General features: G+C 43.8%; 2 protein-coding genes across 9 annotated transcripts in view; one reads left to right on the top strand and one right to left on the bottom strand.

Moving 5' to 3' along the window:
* NMRK1 (nicotinamide riboside kinase 1) overlaps positions 1–4274 on the bottom strand; it is a 28515-nt gene extending 24241 nt beyond the window's left edge. For 4 of the 6 annotated variants that reach the window (XM_033237080.1, XM_033237082.1, XM_033237083.1 and 1 more), the window contains exon 1: positions 4045–4274. The gene's annotated coding sequence lies outside the window, so the exon portion shown is untranslated. The remainder of the gene's footprint in view (positions 1–4044) is intronic. The other 2 variants (XM_033237079.1, XM_033237081.1) reach the window with 1 other exon arrangement.
* Positions 4178–20485, top strand: part of OSTF1 (osteoclast stimulating factor 1) — a 58499-nt gene continuing 42191 nt past the window's right edge. The window contains exon 1 of one of the 3 annotated variants that reach the window (XM_033237078.1): positions 4178–4744. In XM_033237078.1, coding sequence (XP_033092969.1) covers positions 4186–4744 — 559 coding nt within the window. In that variant the 5' untranslated portion in view covers positions 4178–4185. The remainder of the gene's footprint in view (positions 4745–20485) is intronic. The other 2 variants (XM_033237077.1, XM_033237076.1) reach the window with 2 other exon arrangements.

Genomic DNA, 20485 nt, shown 5'->3' with positions numbered 1-20485 from the left:
TTGTTGCCTGACTTCTTGGCCTTTCTAGAATATTCCACATTGAGTACAATTGCTTAAGACTGGGGTCCACTTCCATTAACAAGTCTGTGTGAGACAAGAATTCAATAATGACTGTGATCAAATAGCAACTGGGCACGGTGACTCATGCCTATAATCCCAGCACTTTGGGAGGTCAAGGCAGGCGGATTGCTTGAGCTTAGGAGTTTGAGGCCAGTCTGGGCAGCATGGTAAAAGGCTGTCTCTACCAAAAATACAAAAGATGAGCCAGGCATGGTGGTGTGCTCCTGTAGTTCCAGCTACTTCGGATACAAAAGATTAGCCAGGCATGGTGGTGTGCTCCTGTATTCCAGCTACTTCGGAGGCTGAGGTGGGAGGATTGCTTGAGCCCACAAGGTGGGGGTAGCAGTGAATGGAGACTGAGTTGCTACACTCCAGTCTGGGTGACAGCGAGACCCTGGCTTAAAAGATAAAATAAAACAGAACAAGTTGGATATTTGAGTTTCATCCAGAGTTATGTTGTTGAATCACATCTCCATCCAAATTTACAAGATGTATCGAGGGAACGACTGCATACAATGAATATTGTAAAATACATTTTTATGTTGTAATTTTTCTGCTTTTGAATTTTATTTTACCCTATTCTTATTTTTTCGGTATGTCAGTGCAATGATGCCAACTGGCCTTATTTTGGGAAGGGAGAAGCTGCTCTTTATCTCACTTTTGTGGCGATAAATGTTCTTTCTCTTACAAAATTATGTTGTCAAAAATTGTTAGCAGAGTGATATCCTCACTTGACCAAATAAAGTAAAAATTCATACAACTTTGTCATTCCTTGCCCCCATTTCACTTATTTTTGGATAGCTCACTGAAGCATAAATTCTCAAACTTGGAGAAGTATAGCTTTAGAGATTACTTGGTCTACCTCTTCCTTTTGCAGAAGTGGAAACTGGCTCAGACAATAGAGCGATTTGCCTAAGGTCACACGGACAGTAAGTGGAAAAGCCAGATATGAAACTAAACCAGTTGAGTTGACTTCTTTCCATCACTCCAAGCTGCTAAAAAGCACTTTATTACTAACAGCAAAGAAAGGGTGTTACATATGTGCTAGCTTAATTGTCAGGCTCTGATGGATAACTGATGTCATTCTTACTGATGTATTATTGATGGGGCACTATTTGCTGTGCACACAGAATGGAAAGGATTACTGGTCCCGGTCCTAATTGCCACATCTGTGCTTACACGTGTGACTGTTGCATCAATTACATGGCATGTAAATAACAAGTGAGCATGGTTGTGGCACGGGAAGTTGGCTTGAGGGGGTTAGGTTACTTGAATTCAGGAACCAGGAGTGAGATGGCATAAAAAACCCACTTATAAAATCTCTTGGATACAGTGAAATGTAAGGTTTTTTTTTTTTTTTAACCGAAACAGGAACTCCCAGTTCTACATTAGTTAGCAGTCCGGGCCTGTCCAAGCCAGTGTTTGGGTAAATGCTGGGCATACTCTGTCAGCAATGAGCAGGTAACAATGTGACCGGAAGGGTGGGCGACTGGAACATGCAGAGACAAGAGAGGCAACAGGGCTAAGGGACTAGGGTGGGTGGGGGTGGGCCCAGCAATCCCTGAAGTCATTTATTTCAAAAACAGTGTGCATGCACAGGGCAGCTTGAGGGGAGCTCCAAGTTCAGGCCTGGCACTGTCTACCTCCACATCATGTTCTACTGTTTCATTCATTGCCTGTTGCCCTCTATAAGAACTATTAAAAATCTCCAAGGTAGCCGGGTGCGGTGGCTCACGCCTGTAATCCCAGCACTTTGGGAGGCCGAGGCGGGCGGATCATGAGGTCAGGAGATGGAGACCATCCTGGCTACCACGGTGAAATCCCGTCTCTACTAAAAATGCAAAAAAGTAGCTGGGCGTGGCGGCGGGCGCCTGTAGTCCCAGCTACTCGGGAGACTGAGGCAAAAGAATGGCATAAACCCGGGAGGCGGAGCTTGCAGTGAGCTGAGATCCGGCCACTGTACTCCAGCCTGGGTGACAGAGCGAGACTCCGTCTCAAAAAAAAAAAAAAATCACCAAGGCTGCAGTGAGCCATGACTGCGCCCACCACTGCATTTCAGCCTTAGCCATAGAGCGCCTATCTTGAAAAAAAAAACCAAAGAACAAACAAAAAACAGACAAAAAACAACCCCAAACAGACAAAAAACAACCCCAAAACTGCCTCCCAAGAAACCAAAAACAAAACAAAACATCAAATTTAAAAAGCTTGCAATTATGATTTGCCAGGCTTCATGAAGCAAATGCAAGCTTGGTACAAACTGTAAATCATGTGATGTGTCCAAAGAGTCATCATTTCAGGGCATGTCTATCACTAGAATCCACACCACCTTCAATCTCATGGAATATCTATGTAGTTTATTTCCCGGTGTGTGCAAAGCTTTCCTCAACAGCAGAGAGCTTTTGCATAGCGGGAGAACAAACTAGGATAGCCAAGAGCAAATCTAAAATGACTAATTTTTATTTTTTACACTTTTTTTTAACCCTAAGTAAAATGTTGTTGGGTTTTCTTTTAATTCAGATGTGTTTATGTTTAATTCATTTCACTACTAAACGTTTACATTTTGGATTCTAAACAGCGAACAGTCAGAAGTGGCATGTGCAGAATCAGCAGATTGTAGGAAGAGGGCAGCTCTCTAAGGCAAATGATCTGAAACACAAAGTTCCTGCTAAATGTTCTCTTCAAATGTATCTACAGGACAGCCTGATATTTTAAAAAGAGGAAAATGTTTCCAGGACTTCTCACTTTGTATTCTATTCAACAGCTATTTTGATTCTCTTCTTCCAGGAGATAGGGCAGTCTTTTCCTACTATTGTTTAAACTTTGCTCCCTTTTGGTAAACAAATCCCTCAAGGCTGGGTTTTTGTTTTTTTTTTTTTTTTCCTAAGACAGTCTCGCTCTGTCCCCAGGCTGGAGTGCAGTGGTGTAATCTCGGCTCACTGAAACCTCCGCCTCCCGGGTTCAAGTGATTCTCCTGCCTCAGCCTTCTGAGTAGCTGGGACTACAGGCGCCCACCACCACGTCCGGCTAATTTTTGAATTTTTGGTAGAGATCAGGTTTCACCATGTTGGCCAGGATGGTCTCGATCTCTGGACCTCGTGATCCACCCACCTTGGCCTCCCACAGTGCTGGGATTACAGGCGTGAAGGGCTGGGGTTTTTGAAAATGCAATTCATGCCCCTCCCCCGTTGGTTTCATTTATGTAGGTTCTTACGTAAATAGTTTTTTCCTTCCCCAAATACACAATTAATTTACAATATTGACTGTTATTTTGAACTTATGCCATTGGCTTCCTTGTGTGCTCCAGTTCTTTCCTCCCACCGAAGAAAAAATCCGCTAGATCAGGGGTCGGCAAACTTTTTCCGTAGAGTGCCAGATGGGAAATGCTTTGCGCTTTGCCAGCTGCTACTCAACCTTGCTGGGTAATGCGAAAGCGGCCACAGACAACACAGATGCAAATGAGCGTGACCGTGTTCCTGTAAAATTTTACGGACACTGAAATCGGGATTTCATGTAATTTTCACGGACACTGTAATCGGAATTTCATGTAATTTTCACGTGTCGCAAAGTGTTATATTTCTTTTGATTTCTTTTCAGCCATTAAAAACGTAAAAAAAAAAAAATTCTTAACAGGCCATACAATAACAGGCAGCAGGCGGGCAGTAGGTCATCACCCCAACGCTAGAGGAATGAGACCATCTCGACCTGCGAGGATCAAGTCCTGAATCCTGTCCCTGGCGACTTCTCCCAACTGCGCGGTCTCTTGGAGGTAGCGTTCCCATTTTCAGGATTATGCCAGGGCGCTAGAGCATGAGTCCACGTGCTCCTCGGCAGGCTACCTATCAGTTCCGTGAGGGTGGCAAGAGTCCAGGCAAGGCTTTCAAGGCGTAACCAAGTCCCGAGCTCCAGCACAAAAACCCTCTGGAAACACCTCGAGGCCCCACCAAGGCGGCGCGGCGCGGCAGGGGCGAGCAGGTAAGCACTCACCTGGCGCCAGTTCGAGTCCTCCCAAACACAGCGGCAAGGGCGACAGCCAGGCGCGCGCCTGTCCCCAGTGCGCCGCTACCCGCAGTTCGCTCCCGGAGAGGCCCACAGCCTCTTTCCCCACGATCCTCCTGGATTAGAGGGATGCCAGGTAGGGGTGGCCACCTGACGCCCCTTTCCAATCCGCTCGGCCCCGTTGGGGCGGGGCGGGGCGGGGCGGGGCTACGGCAAGCGTGGCCTCTCCCGCGCGCCCCTGGCCAGCTCCGGCCCTTCCCTATTGGGAGCGCGCGCGGCCCGCGGCACTGGCGCGCGCCCGCTTCGCTCTCGCTCGGCTCCGGCCCGTTCCGCCGCCGTGCGCGCCGCCCGCGCTCCCGCTGCGGCGAAGCTGCCAGCCCGGGAGCCAATAAGCGCTCGGCCAGGCGGGGTCCACTTCCTCGTCGGCCCGGCGCGCGCTCAGGACGGCTCCGGCGGCCGCGGGGCGGGGCGGGGCACACGGCGGAACATCTCTGCCTGCGTCCGCTCTTCGTGCAGCCAAGGTTGGGCGCCGGTCCTGGGAGGCGCCCCGTTGTAAGCCTGACGAAAAGAAACTGGGGTGCACGAGTGCTAGGTGACGGGCAAGCGGTGAGCTTTTCGGCGGGGTCTTTAGGATTTGCAGCTCCAGGAAGCGAGATGTCGAAGCCGCCACCCAAACCAGTCAAACCAGGTGAGGGAGGTAAGGGAGGCGCTCGTCGGGTCCTCCGGCCGCCGAGGTGCCGGCCCCTCCTCTGCCGCTTGGCAGGGAGGACCCGGCGCGCACCCGGCCCCGAGCCTGGCTTACGAGATCTGCCCCACCGGGATGGGCGCTCTTAGTTTTGCGTTCGCTGTTACGGGGGAGGGATCGATTTTGATAGCGAGAGGATTTCGAGGATTAAAAATATATGTATATTTTTAAAGGGGAGTCGACCTCACTTTTGCTACGTTGTCATTCGCTGAAACTTTCAGAGGGTGTGATGGCAACGTCCCATGGAAGTTTTCCGGAAAGACAGGGCCATTGATCTCCCTTTAAAAAAATGTCTTGAAATGGTCTTTAGCCGCTTCCTCTTTTCTCAGTGTTTGTCACTGTCAGATTAGGGTTCCTGACCGGCCAGAGCGAACGGGAAGTGCAATGCTTGCAGGGTAGGGTGGGCGAGCGAGCCTCCTTCGGGACTTAAGCTAGGAGCGGCGTTTGAAATTGACCTCGGGATCTTGGGAAGAGCGTTTAGAAAACCCTGTACTCGCGCTCCTGGTGGAAAGAATCTAGGATGTGAAAGTAATCTCAGCTGTTGCTATTTGGAAGTGTCATTTTATCATCTCCTTTGCCTTCGCTCTCCCAAAGACGTTGGCGTGGTAAACCTGAGAGGACTGAGATTACTACATTCCTCAAAGCAGTTTTCTTGGCGGATTGTCCTCGTTCATTTTTGCTGTTCTTAGACTATTTTTTGTGACATGCAGAAATAAGAGAATTATGAAAGAAACTGACATATTTTAATTAAATATTGTAACCTACTCTTCCGCGCGTTTATTTGGGTAGTTAATTAGAAAGGACTGACGTATTTCAATACTTTAACAACTCTTAGGTGCTTTCATTTGGGTAGGTAATTAAGAGAAATACGAGAAATGGAAGATAAATGACTCCGATGTATTCTTGGGTTTTTTTCCTCCCATCTTGTGTAATTTCGGTATAGCGAAATGCTGAAATTTAATCCATTTACATCAAATTTTGAAGTAACTTTCGTTGCAGGAGATAAGAGTTTCAGTGATTAATTTTTTCCTTGATTTTCCTAAACTCTACAGCTTTCATACTTGTCTGGTTTTCTTCCTTTGCGTTCCTGCAGTTGGAGTATGAAGTCCTTTTATTTGATAATCATGTACATACGTATGTGGAATAGTCCTTCACTGAGGACTGACATCTTGGTAGGCTGAGTGTGAAGGAAGTTGCTGAGACTGGCTCTCCCCTGAGGAAAGATGGGGCACAGCTAGAGTTGGGCTCTGCATTGCATTAAATGTGGAATCTGATGAGAAATTTTCATTTTAAGTGCATGTGTATGAGGTAGCTTTCTAAACTCAGGTGCAAATCAGGACCTCAAGTATCTTAACAATGCAGAGTTGTTCTTTGATATCTAAACAATATATATTTTTTTCTGACCACCTGCGGCCTATTAAAATACATTATTTTAAAGAATGCCCTGAGAAAAAGTTCATGAGTCTTTTTTTTTCTTTTTTTAAAAATCTCTTCAGGCATATTAAATGTCTATATTGAAAATGACAGGTGTGTGTATATGCACACAGTAGTGTATACTTGTGCATTCATTCACACTTGGGGGTTGAGGGATCATCCTATTACTAATTGTGGATACATTCCCGGGAACCTGCTTTCTCCTTCACATCAGAAAGCTTGTGGTTAAACGTGACTGGTGTTTAGAGGGAATTTTGCGTTTTATTTAATTTTATTTTGTTTTATCTGGTCCTTGATTCAGGATACAGGGAATTTTGAATGAACATTAATTTATAAATGAGATCCAGACACAAAGTTACCATAGAAATGGGTTTGTCAGTTTAGTAATTTACAGTGAGAAACATTACAGCCAATCAGACTTGATAATGTGGGTGGGCTACCTTAGTTGGAAAAAAAGCAATGACCAGGAGCAGTGGGTCCATGCCTGTAATCCTAGCACTTTGTGAGGCTGAAGTGGGAAGACTGCTTGAGGCTAGGAATTTGAGACTAGCCTGGGCAGCATAGCAAGACCCCGTCTCAACAGAATACAAAAAACAAAAACAGAAATGTCCTATTGTAGTAGTCCCACATTTACTGTGTGTTAGGCAGTGGCCTAGTCAACTTTTACATGTGTTAACGCATTTGCTGTTCTCAACAATCTTATGAGGTCAGTACCATTATATTGTTCCCGTTGCACAGATAGGGAAATAAAGATGTGCAGAAATGTTATTTAATTTGTCTAAAGTCAACAGTTGGAGTGGGGAATGTAGCAGGCAGGATTAAAACCCAGGTAGTCTGGCTTTGAAGTATGCACTCTTTTTTTTTTTTTTTCTGAGATGGAGTCTCCTCTGTTGCCTAGGCTGGAGTGCAATGGTGCGATCTCGACTCACTGCAATCTCCGCCTCCCGGGTTCAAGCAGTTCTCTGCCTCAGCCTCCCAAGTAGCTGGGATTACAGACACCCGCCACCAAGCCCAGCTAGTTTTTGTATTTTTAGTAGAGATAGGGTTTCACCATCTTGGCCAGGCTGGTCTTGAACTCCTGACCTCGTGACCCACCCGCTTTGGCCTCCCAAAGTGCTGGGATCACAGTGGTGTGAGCTACCGCCCCCAGCTGAAGTCTACACTCTTAACCATTTGCAATTCTGCCTTGAGTCATAGTGCTCCATTCACATTGGTGGTCATGTGTATTTTAGAGCTGGTAGTCAGGAAGTGGAAAGGGAGGGGCCTCTGGTCTACAGACCTTCTTGTCACAAATGCACATAAAGGTCACCCCCTGGTTGGTACAGCAAGGAGAGTGGTGTGGAGCTTTACTTTCTTGTCTTGCAGGCAAGCTACATGGATAAAAATCTCCAAAGACAGCATGGGATTGGGGACTTTGGGGTTGTATTTAATTTTTTGGTTTGTTTATATCCTACCTCATTCCAAAGGACTTCTAAAAGTACACATGATCTGAGAGAGAGGAAAAAAATAAAGATAAAGCAAGGTCATTTTACAGGGAGGGAAGAATAATAAGATGAAACAAGAGGAAAAGCTAGCTTACAGACAGACCTGCATGTAGTAAGGTCACTACAGATTTGGCTCTCAGCTGCAAGCTGAGAGAAAAATCTCAAGATTCACAGTGCTCATAAAATTAAAATGTGTCACTTGCTCTGAAAAGTAGTTATTTTAATGGCATTGAGATCTGAGACAGATTTTCCTGTGGATTCTTTTAAAGTGTTGGAGTGGCCTGGATATCTCTAGCAGAAATACAAGACAAAACATCCTAACTGTGTTTCTTATAGCTTCTTTCAGAGCAAGATTTGGGCAAAACAGCATGGCTCAATTCAGTAGACAATACTAAAAGGAAAGGAGCTAGATGAGTAAGGACAAAGGACTCGCTGGAAGATATTAAAAGCGAGGGACATTAAGCTATAATGCAGACTAATTGCATCTTTCCGGCTGATCAGCACATGCCCACCAGGGGCACCGTTGGTGGAAGGAGGCTGAGAAGTCCTGGGCAGATACTAGTGGGAGACCCTGGCCATTTTTGTACCATCTGGAGGATAGATCAGGGTTACCTTCTTGGGTTTTTGGCCATATCCAGAATTCATTTGCTAAACAAACATTTCTTAATAAATGTAGCTCATATTTTAGGCCCTGTGCTAGACACTGGGGTTCTAAGGAGCAGTAACCTAAGGTGTCATTCATGAGGGTCCTGAGTCTAATGGGGAAGACATATATATCTATAGATATTACCTAGAGTATCCCATATCTACAACTGGATGGCTGATCTCATTCATTTTGTCACACACAAAAAAAGCTTGTAATTAAAAATATAAGTAATTTGTTTATTTTTAGAAAATTTGGGAAAAGGTAAACAATAAATATATAACTAAAATATAGAAATCATCCCTGTCATCTACTGATAATCATTATTTACATTTGGTTGAATATTGTTTCAGGTTTCTTTCTTCTTCACATCCATTTCATTTCAAAAAAAGAAAATAAAAACAACTATCCTTAGAACAGTGTCTCAGCTTCCATTTGAAATGTCTTGCTGTTGGTTGGTATATGTTTCCAAAAGTCTGTATGGTATTGCCCGCGTTCTGCTTGAAAAATCAGTTCTGTCGCAGCTTGACCTTTCCTTGCTTATTGATTTTGTTTCTGTAGAATCACTTTTGGTCACCCAAGGTCTGTCATTGAAACTTTCTTTCTTAACTGTTATCTGTGTCACCATGGTACTCTACTAAGATATGTTTCAATTTTGTGGTCTTTATCTCATTCTTTATGGTTCTTTCCTTCCTTTTCTTTTTTTTTTTTTTTGGAGGTGGGATTTTGCTGTGTTGCCTGGCTCATCTTGATCTCCTGTGCTCAAGCAGTCTTCCTGCCTGAGTTTCCAGAGTGTCTGGAATTATAGGTGCTCACCACCAAACCTGGCTGGGACCCTCCTTTCCTTTTTCTGAGTGAGTACAACCTCTTAGTTTTACACATACAGCATTTATGTTGTTTTCAGCCACTCTCAAAAGCCTTGCAGTTCAATTAGCGTGAATCTGTCTGGCTTGTTAGAGTGTAGAAGTGTAGAAAACAAAACTTTTGTTCTCATAAAATCTCTAAAAAAAATATTTTATTCTGAGAGTAAGGATGGGCCAAAGAATACTGAATGAGATTTGGGCCGTAAAATTATCTCATTCTAAGCAGGTTTGGTAGCCCTCTATTGTAGTTGGAAACCTGATGTCTGACCTTGGCCATTTTTTCCCAAATGGCTTATTGATTTTGGTGGTGAAAGTGAAGCAACATAAATATTTCATGTGCCTTGTGAAAATAAATTCATGGAACTTGGAAGAAGCAAATGTCAGTGTTTCAGGTTCTTTTGTTATTCAGAGTAAAAACATCATAAAACTTAAAAGACATCACACACATGCTGCTTAAATAACATTTTTGAGAGAAAAAGGTTTTTATCTAAAATGAACTCAATTTTTGTGTATTTTTTTCACCCCAACAAAGGAATTAATCAAAAGTGAGGTGAAATATGCATGTGCATAGTCTTCTTTTATAAACTTGATACTTTTTATACCTGATGGCAGAATAAAGCCTGAGAAACATCTTGAAAATTTCAGAATGATGATGATGATGGGAATGGTTAATGTATATTTGGCCCTATGTGTCAGGGACTGCACCCAGCACTGTGTATGCTCTGTCTCCTTTAATTATTCTGACTTTCCTGTCAGGTGGGTGGGTCCTCATCTCCCTGTTTTATGGATGAAGTAGTACTTAATGAGGTCAAGTAAACTACCTGAGATCTCAAAGCTAGTGAGTGGTTGGTGTGACCTGGAAGTGGAACACAAGCTTTAATTGGGTCCATGCATGTGAGCAGAGAAACCTGCCAGAGATGTTATTGGGTTGGACCTGCTTTGGTTGGACAGTCATTTTATTAGCTTATGCAGTTGTGTTATTGGTATTTGGTTTGTGTAACTGCCCTCTTTCAGTGGATCCGTATTAGACCATTAAACTATATACTTTTTGAGAGTGGAACAGTCTTTTATTTCTTTGTAACTGCACAGCCACTAAATCATTTATGAATGACAGATACGTAAAACACTTTGATACAAAAAAAAAAAGGTGTTTTTGTTTGTTTGTTTTTGTCTGAAAGAAGGTGGGGGGTGGCCTCAGAGACTGTGATTGGGCATTTCTTGTAGCTTTACCACAAAGTAGCAAAGGCTGGAGGTTGTGTGCCTCTGATCAGCACTCCTCCCTTCTGGAAATACTGGGGTCCCCTCCCTTGGTGTTTCAGCATTCCCACAATCTGACTTACATGACTCGTGCAGTGAGATTTTCTAATACACACCTTATACCTCAAGGCACAACAGAACCATCGCCAAAGTTGTCCTCACTTGCTTAATGGACAGGGGAAGACAAACTACATTAAAAAAAAATACAGAGACACCTTTCAGTGGGCTGATGTGAGTGAGCTGTCAAGATTCTCTATCAAATTAAAGGAGTTTCAAAAAAATTTACAAGCCGGGCACAGTGGTTCACACCTGTAATCCTGGCACTTTGGGAGGCTCAGGCAGGCAGATTACTTGAGCCTAATAGTTTGAGAACAGCCTGGGCAACATGGTGAAACCTTGTCTCTACAACAAATATGAAAAAAATTAGCCGGGCTTGGTGGTGCGTGTTTGTAGTCCCAGCTACTCAGGAGGCTGAGGTGGGAGGATCACTTGAGCCTGGGAGGTCAAGGTTGTGGCAAGCCAAGATCGTGCCACTGCACTCCAACCTGGGTGACAGAGCGAGACCCTGTCTCAAACAAACAGTACAAATATTAGAACCAGGAGAACTTCCTGGTTCTTTTAAATAACTACATAGTATTCTGCTGAGCTCATTTAACCAGCCCCTAACTAATGTACTTCTGGATTGTTTTCAATCTTTTGTTATCACACATAGTCTCCCAACAGTATTGTTGTTGCTTACATGTGTAAATCCACAGGATAAAGTCCTGGCAGTGGGATTTGTTGGTTCAGAGGGTATGCGCACTGCTGATTTCATAGAAATTTCCAAATCGCTTTTCAAAGAGGTCATACCAGTTTACTTCCCTCCCAAAAATGTATGAGCGTGTCTTACACAGAAAGATTGCAGTGCTTGTGATAGGAGATGTTATCAAAGTGTGATCAGAGGGCTGGGAAGCACAGGGCAAGGAGCTTGAGGAAGCTGAGAAGGTGTCACGGAAGAGGAGTAATCTAAGCAGAGTTCTGAATGCTGAGTAAGAGTTCGCTGGGCAGCAAAAGGGGAAAAGTCATTTGATTCAGGCGGAAATGAAAGAAGGCATCCTCTTATCCACATTTGTCTAACTAAATAAGGGCAAAGCTTCTTTCAGAGAAGTCAAGGAAATTTGTTATGTGCACGGAGAACTGTGAACCACATAATTTTCTCTGAATAAAGAGAAGGCCGTTTATACCCCGTGTAACAGTTTGTGAAAAATGGTATTGCTCCGCACAAAAAGCAGGAATTTAAATGCACACATCAGCTCTCTTCACAGATTGCTTATCTGTTTCTCAGAGTGTTAACAGTTGCTGTAGGTGTTTAGTTTAGGGCAATGGGTTAAAGAGATTTAGCAGCTGCAAATCAGTTAAACAAGTTACTGTTGTGACTGCTGTGGCCTCCCCCTCCTTTTTATTCAGTTATTTACCACTTTATGTCTGTGCATCTGTAGGATTTTTAGAAAGCCACAAGGCAAATTTCTCAGCTTACATTTGGGATAAGAGTTGGGGGATAGTTTTATATTTGTGGATTTTGATTGGCATGGAATTTTAAAACTCTTTAGCATCCCTTATAATTGGATAAGCTATTTTGGTTTTATATTCTTGGGACCCAAGAATACATCTAATGTGGATCTTTTCTGCTGGGTGCTCCCAATTTCCAGGGAGTCTGAGGGCAATTTGAATTCAAATTAAGGGAGATGCTCTAACCAACTCAGTTTATACTCACACTAGAGGGACTGTCTCAGGCCCCTTACAAGGGTTTCTCTGGCATCCCTACAATCCAGGAATTTTGCTTGGTTCCGAGAAACTCATGGATTCTATTTTAGGATTCCCGGCTTCCCAGCCAGGACTCACTCCCATGAGACAAAGAAATGACTTGAACCTGGAGGTTATCTTGGAATGTCTGTGTGTCTTCTAGGAACTTCCTGACAAAATCCATATTTGGGGAGAAGATGCTTCCGAACTTTAGCTCACTGAGTGTGGGTTAGAGGGGGTTGGCTGAAAGAAGCCCCTCTAGGTTTTAGACACGGTTGGAAGGTATCTCAGACTCCAGAAGATTTGGAGGATCTCGGAGTCTCATTCTTCCTTATTTGAAAACCAAACTCTTATGCTTATGTCTGAAATGTTGACTACCCAGGTTCACAGGACTTTCTGGCTAGCATGTATTATTTCACTGCTTTCTTGGGCTTATTGTTTTGATGAGTCAGTGCTCAGATTTATCTGTAGCTAGCCCTGGGACGACTTCATCTGAAGGTATTCCTACTGGTTTTTCAGGCAAGGGAAGTGTCCATGAAACATTGCAATAGAAACCATCCCTGCCAAAGTTAATATTCTGATGGTGTGCCAAACTTAAAATTGTTGTCGACCATATTTTTCTTTGGGGGAAAAAATCATTCTCTTTGATCTCTGCATTCAGGTCATCCGAGCAACTGCTCACTAGAACCTGGGCCTATCTGAAGCTGAAATGTGAGGTAGGAGTCACTGCTATGGTGACTGCCTGCTTCCACTTTCAGGGAACCCTTCCCATCTGACAGGGCTTCTGGTCTTTGCCTAAGGCCTTTGCACTCTTGAAAACCTATTCTGTATCTAAATATTGGGGCTCTAAAGTGTAAACCCAAAATAAAACTCGAAGCTCCCTAACCAATGCAATCGACCCCTCCCCTCATCCAGATTTAACCTGAAAAACTAGTTTGGACCATGATAAACTGAGTTATAATCAACTTTACATTTTCCAAACATCAAGTCTTCAATGTCTTGACGGCCATTCATGAACAACCACATTTTTTGAGGATCTCATTGGAATCTGTGCATATAAAGCCCCAGACATATTTAGGTCTCCAGAGTTGATGTTACTGAGTTATAATCACCTTTACGTTTTCCAAACATAAAAGTCCAATGGGGGTTGGACATGCCTTATTATGAGTGGGATTCATAATAAGGCCGTTCCCCCCCCCCTTTTTTTTTCTTTTTTTTTTAAAGCAACAGCTCCATTAGCACCAATTTTGTAGTTAACTTGCTAGTTGACCTTTATAAGTCACTAGACCACTCTATGCCTCGGTTTCTTTTGTTTTTGTTTTTGTTTTTGCTTTTTTTCTCTTTGAGTCAAGGGTCTGGCTCTGTTGCCCAGGCTGGAGTGTGGTGTGATGGTCTTGGGCTTACTGCAACCTCTGCTTCCTGGGCTCAAGCGATCCTCCCACCTCAGCCTTCCCAGGAGTTAGGACTGCCAGTGTGCATCACCATGCCTGGCTAATTTTTGTATTTTTTGTAGAGACAGGGTTTTACCATGTTGCCCAGGCTAGTTTCTTCATCTTATGCTAAATCTGATTTGAAGTCATCTTCATGGCCTCATACTGGCCTCTCAAATAATTTCTCACATTTCTGACCAATTTCATCTCGTGCTCCTTCTCCTAGACTCCTGGGCCATTTTCAATGATCCCAGCTCCCAGCTACTCAGTGCTCAGCAGCATGTGGATAGAAACATGGAGGAATTAAACACACCAAGCAAGGGCTGTTCATAAGTCCAGATTTCCATGAGAAACAACAAAGGAAAGGACAGGATGAGGGTTAGGAAGGGGGTGTAATGTATTAATGATTAGGTCTGATCTGATTTCACTTAGGCTTTTGCTACATAGGGCAGTTTTTATTTTTTTCTTTTCTTGTAACTGTCTAGACAAAGAGAATACTGGGGTCTCCCTGCAGGAATACGTCTGGGGCTTTATATGCACAGGTCCAATGAGACCCTTGCAAAATGTGTTTGTTCATGAACGGCCATCGAGATACTGAAGACTTTTATGTTCGGAAAATGTAAAGTTGGTTATAACGCAATAACATCAACTCTGTAGGCCCAAGGTGCGAGAGTACTAGGTACTCTACTAGATTTTGGAAATTCTCTGTGCAAAATATCATTCAGGATCCTCTTGTCTCTTCTCATCTTATTTTTTCCCATCTCTTTTGGAGGTGATAGTTTTAAGCCATAGATTTCAATTCAGTCCTTGTTTTACAGAGATCATTGTATTTGATTCCAGAGAGGAGGGTTTTCCGTGCTTGTCTCGAGAAGAGGGAGGACTAATCTACTAAGAGAATGATTCTCTGCCTACCCATCACTCTGCCAGTTATACTGGCAGAAATCAAAAGCCTCTTTTTTTCTTGTTTATTTACTTATTTATTTTTGAAACAGAGTTTCACTCTTGTGGTCCAAGCTGGAGTGCAGTGGCATGATCTCGGCTCACTGCAACCTCCGCCTTCTGGGTTCAAGCGATTCTCCTGCCTCAGCCTCCCAAGTAGCTGGGATTACAGGCACGTGCCACTATGCCCAGCTAATTTTTTGTGTTTATAGTAGAAACGGGGTTTCATCATGTTGGCCAGGCTGGTCTCGAACTCCTGATCTTAGGTAATCCACCCACCTCAGCCTCCCAAAGTTCTGGGATTACAGGGGTCAAGAAAATAACATTTATATATTTAAAGAGATTCTGATAAATGGCTCTTTTTTTTTTTTTTTTTTTTAAGTTAAGAAAAGGTATTGTTCTGTCACCCAGGCTGGAGTGCACGGCTCACTGCAGTCTCAACCTCCTGGGCTCAAGTGACCCTCCTGTCTCAGCTTCCTGAGTAGCTGGGACCACAGGCATGTGCTGCCAAGCCCAGCTATTAATTTTTTGTACAGCTGGTGTCCCACAGTGTTGCCCAGGCTGGTCTGATGGGGTCTCCATAGTGGGACCTCCTGGGCTCAAACAATCTTCCCACTTGGGCCTCCCAAGGTGTTGGGATTAGGCTGGGTGCAGTGGCTCACGCCTGTAATCCCAGCACTTTGAGAGGCTGAAGCAGGTGGATCACCTTAGGTCAGGAGTTAGAGACCAGTCTGGCCAACATAATGGAACCCTGTCTCTACTAAAAATACAAAAAATTAGTTGGGCATGGTGGTGGGTGCCTGTAATCCCAGCTACTCGCGAGGTTGAGGCAGGAGAATCGCTTGAACCCAGGAGGCAGAGGTTGCAGTGGGCCGAGATCATGCCATTGCACTCCAGCCTGGGCAATGGTGTGAGACTCTGTTTCCACAAAAAATAAAAAAAGAACGCGCTGGGATTACCCACTACATCTGGCCAAAATGACAATTTTAAGGACATAGAATTATACTTGTGGGAATAAATTTTGTTGCTGTGGCTTTATAATTCAAACAAAAATCATCTATTCATAGTGGAAAATTATTATAGTGCTCAAGTGTTAGTTTTCCACTAAGTATCTTAAAACCAAAGGTAAAGAACTACAGTTTGTTAGGACAGAGAGCAAGAGATAGCAGGGTACTTCTGCATGTAGACAGTACGTATAGAAGGAGAGCAAATTCCTAGTGATTATTCTGAAAGCCTACAATTTAAATGACCACTGCATATTGGTGGCACGCCACTGCCCTAGAAAGCACGGATTTTTCCTTCTTCTGTCTCTGTGAGCAAAGGTTATTCTCACTGCCACGCCATCCACATCTCCAACAGTAAATAGTTCTGCAGGCTCAAGGGCTTGGGAGGGAACCAGGGCATTCCTAGAAGTTTAAGAAAAAATTCCATTGTCTCCATTTCCTCCCTTCTTGTCCATGTGCCTATGTTCATAAAAAGATAAAATGATCTTCTGGGCATCCATCAGTGAAAAAGAGTTTTTTTTTTTTTTTTTAAAGTCTCTGAGGCCAGGCATGTTGGCTCACGCCTGTAATCCCAGCAGTTTGGGAGGCTGAGGCAGGTGGATCACTTGAGGTCAGGAGTTTGAGACCAGCCTGGCCAACATGGTGAAACCCCGTTTATACTAAAAATACAAAAATTAGCCAGGCCGTGGTGGTGCGTGTCTGTAATCCCAGCTATTCGGGAGGCTAAGGGAGGAGAATCTCTTGAACCTGGGAGGCAGAGGTTGCAGTGAGCTGTTATCAGGCAGCTGTACTCCAGCCTGGGCAACAGAGCAAGACTCGTCTCAAAAAAAAAAAAAAAATGTCTCTGAGCAGCTGCAGCCTCAGGGGTAGGTGTGACCCAGGGCCTTGGCCTGGCTGAAGGTAAAAATATGGCCATAGAAATATTGTCACAACTCTCCCCCACCTTCCTGGACAAAGGGGGATTTCTGCAAGAATGGTCCTGTAATTCACCCTGTTTTAATTACAGTCCCAGAAACCACAGCTTTTCACTTCCTGGCCTTCCCATTCTCTGGGGAAATCCTAAAGGACTCTGTTCTCTTGTGCTTCCCTTCCTCCACCCCTAATCTGAGCTGGCTTGGAAAATACCTTGACATTTCTTAGGGTTAAAATTCTCCCCTGGCCTTTTTGGGAGTCACTTGGACTCCTTCGGTCTTTCCAGATCCTCCTGACTTCTGCCTAGCCCCTCCTTCCCATAAACAATCTCACCTCTCAGGACCAGGCCAAGCTGGAGAAAGAGCTCACCACGTGGGCTGTCTAGGCGGAGCCCTAGAACGGAGTGGCAGGTCAGGGCGTCAGGTCAGACATTTCCGGGTCACCAGGTGAGCCACTTTTATGATAGGAATGTGGCCGTTAGGAACACAACACCAACCTTTTGAAGTAGCACTGCTGTGTCTTGAGAGAGGATGCGATTAGGGAAATAATTTTCAGTTTAAAGGCTGTTGTCTAAGTGAGTAGATGATCTTGGAAGAAACAGATGCTTTGGACAGCTTGTTAGTTTCTCATAGATGGCCTTTCCGAACTCGTTTTCCTCTTTTTGGGTCTGTTAGAATTTGAGACATGGACTTTTGTGGAGGCTCTCATATGTGCTACATAAGAACATTTGAATCCTTCTGTTTTCTGAACAAAGAGGGACTCTGTTTTCAAAGATACTGATAATCCTTTGCTTTACTTTTTCCTCTTGTGTTTTATAATCTTTCTCATATGTCCAAAGTTTGTATTATTTTACCAGAGTTCTAATATTAGCCAGAAATAGTAAAATATCCTCAGTTACAAACTTGACCCCTGTGTATCTGTTGGGTCAGCTTTGATTGAACTCTTAGCTGAAGTTCGGTCCTGTCTCTAGTGATTCCCATTATGTCTTCTTAGATACTGTGTATATCCTGGTCTCTCAGGTTTGAAAGAGGTTGCGCTATAAATAAAGGGCACATTTATGTCATCATGTTGTCTTGCTACCATGCAGCTTCATAGACGGGCAAGACTAAGGCCATTTTAAAAATTTTCGAAGTTATTATTTTATTTAGAGACGGCTTCTTGCCCTGTCACCTAGGCTGGAAGGGCAGTGGCACGCTTACAGCTCACTGTAGCTTCCTGGGCTCAAGCTGCCCTCCTGCCTTAGCTTCCCAAGTAGTGCACATTACTATAGGCACACGTTACTGTCCCAGCCAATTTTTTATTTATTTTTGTTTTTTGTAGAGATGGGGTCTCACTCTGTTGCCCAGGCTGACCCTGAACTCCTGGCCTCAAGTGATCCTCCCACCTTGGCCTCCCAAAGTGCTGGGATTACAAGTGTGAGCTACCACACCCCGCCAGTGAGGGCATTTTTATAATTTCAGCTCTAAACAGTGGATGCACACATTGATATGTGAAATGCTCTGGCCTGGTGTTTTTTCACACTGTTGAATGGTGACTTGGTAGGTAGTCAGGTCAGTATAATTAGTCATGACTAGCATCTTGAAGAAAAGAAAATAGAATACGAACAAAATATATCAGAGTGAATCACTCAAGGTAAGGATAAGAAATTTTTGTAAGACCTTTTTTACGTTTCATGAGTGTGCGTGTCCTGATACGAAATATATTTCTTCCTGTGGATCTCAAAAACGTTTCAAAACCTCTAGCATCCGCTCACGCCCCAGTTTAATCTCTTGCCATCTTTTACACCAGGATTCAGGCATGTGATTGACTGGACATTCTTAGACCCTGCTTCCTGAACCCCAGACCCTGCTCTTTATTCTGGGGCTTACTGACCCTGTCCCCTTTTGTGTGGGTAACTACTGTTTGTTTGTTTTTTAAATTTTTTTCTAGTCCTGTGGCATCACAATGGATAACTACTGTTATCTCCAAAATTAAAGTAGATGCTACCTCCCACAACAGCCTGCGCTGATCATGAAGGTCTCCTCACTGTGTTAATTTAAGTCTCTCTGTGTTCTCAGTTTTGTGGGTGTACTAGGCATGGCAATTCTGTTTTTTCATGGTGAAGTCAGGAAGAGAAAGAGGATAAAGAAGGACTCATATTAGTAAACACATTGCCGATAAATCAAATACAAGTAGGCCAGATTATAAACTCACGCTTATAATACCAGCACTTTGGGAGGCCCAGGGGGGCTGATTGCTTGAGGCCAGGCATTTAAGACCAGCCCATGCAGCATAGTGATACTCTATCCCTACAAAAAAATAGAAAGAAAAATTAGCTGGGTGTGGTGGCACGTGCCTGTGGTCCCAGCTACCCAGGAGGTTGGGGCAGGAGGTTTAGGAGGTCAGGATTACAGCGAGCTATGACTGTGTCACTGTACTATAGCCTGGGCGACAGAGCAAGACCCTGTCACAAATAAATGATAAATATATATAAAATTCAGGTACCTTGTAAGTTATTCTTCAAAAGAGCATGAAAAGAGAACACATTTTCCTGATTGTATATGGGATACCTATTCGTTGTAGACAATTTAGAAAATAAGAAAATAAATATGACTCATAGTTCTACCACTCAGAGCTAATGGTTGGCATTTTGATACTGTTTCTTTCCAGTTTTTCTTCTGTGCAGATTTTTGTTTTACATAGCTGATTGCATGTATAATATTACCACCAGCCTTTTTTTTACGTAACAACAAAAGATAAGTATATACCCCAAAAGCTAAATTTTAAGGGACACAATAAACTCTTATTTTTAATTATGGTAATTCCCTCTGTTGCTAGAGTGCTGGAGTGCCGGAGTGCCAGGCTGGAATGCAGTAGCACAGCCTCAACTCACTGCAGCTTCGGCTGCCTGGGCTCAAGAGATTCTGTCATGTCAGCTTCCCAAGTAGCTAGGACCCACAGACCTACACCATCACACCCAGCTAGTTTTTTTAAAAAATTATTTGTAGACAAGGTCTTGCTGTGTTGCCCAGGCTGGTCTCAAACTGTTGGGCTCAAGCATTCCTCCTGCCTCAGCCTTCCAAAATGCTGAGATTACAGGTGTGAGTTTTGTTTACTTAAAACAAGCATTACGGGCTGGGCGTTGTGGCTCAAGGCTGTAATCCCACATTTAGGGAGGCCAAGGCGGGTAGATCACTTGAACTCAGGAGGTCAAGGGCAGCCTGTGCAACATGATGAAATCCTGTCTGTACTAAAAATACAGGAAAAAAAAAAAAAAAAAAGCCCAGCCCCAGTGTGGTGGCACAAGCCTGTAGTCGTAGTCTCAGCTACTTGGGAGACTGAGGTGGGATGATTGCCTGAGCTGGGGAAGTCAAGGCTGCAGTGAGCTGTGATGATGGCATTGCACTCCAGCCAGGGCAACTTAAGTGAGACCCTGTCTAAAACAAACAAAAAAAAGCATTATGGCCAAGTGCAGTGGCTCACACCTGTAATCCCAGTACTTTGGAAGGACAAGGCAAGAGGATTGCTTGAAGCTAGGAGTTCAAGGCTAGCCTGGGTAACAGCAAGACCCTGTCTCGACAAAAAATGTTTTTGAAAAGTTAGCTGCGCATGGTTGTGGTAATCCTAGCACTTTGGGAAGCTGAGACAGGAGGATCACTTGAGTCCAGGAGTTTGAGATTACAGAGAGCTATGATAGAGCCACTGTACTCCAGCCTGGGTGACAGAGTGAGACCCTGTCTCTAAAATTAAAAATAAACAACAAAAAAGCCTTAGAATATCTCTTGCTGGGATATCATGTGTGATACATTTTCTAATATACAGGGTGAGGATTTGGATAATGCTGTCTTGCCAGTAAGAAGAAACACAAGGACTGAGTCCCAGAATAGTGTCACAAGATGTAGTAATTAATAGTAGCTAACATTTATGGTCACATACAACACATCAGGAGCTGCACTC

The sequence above is a fragment of the Trachypithecus francoisi genome, unplaced genomic scaffold (genome assembly GCF_009764315.1).
Source record: "Trachypithecus francoisi isolate TF-2019V2 unplaced genomic scaffold, Tfra_2.0 Lachesis_group16, whole genome shotgun sequence".
Classification (NCBI taxonomy): Eukaryota; Metazoa; Chordata; class Mammalia; order Primates; family Cercopithecidae; genus Trachypithecus; species Trachypithecus francoisi.
This window is presented reverse-complemented; position numbering and strand designations above follow the sequence as displayed.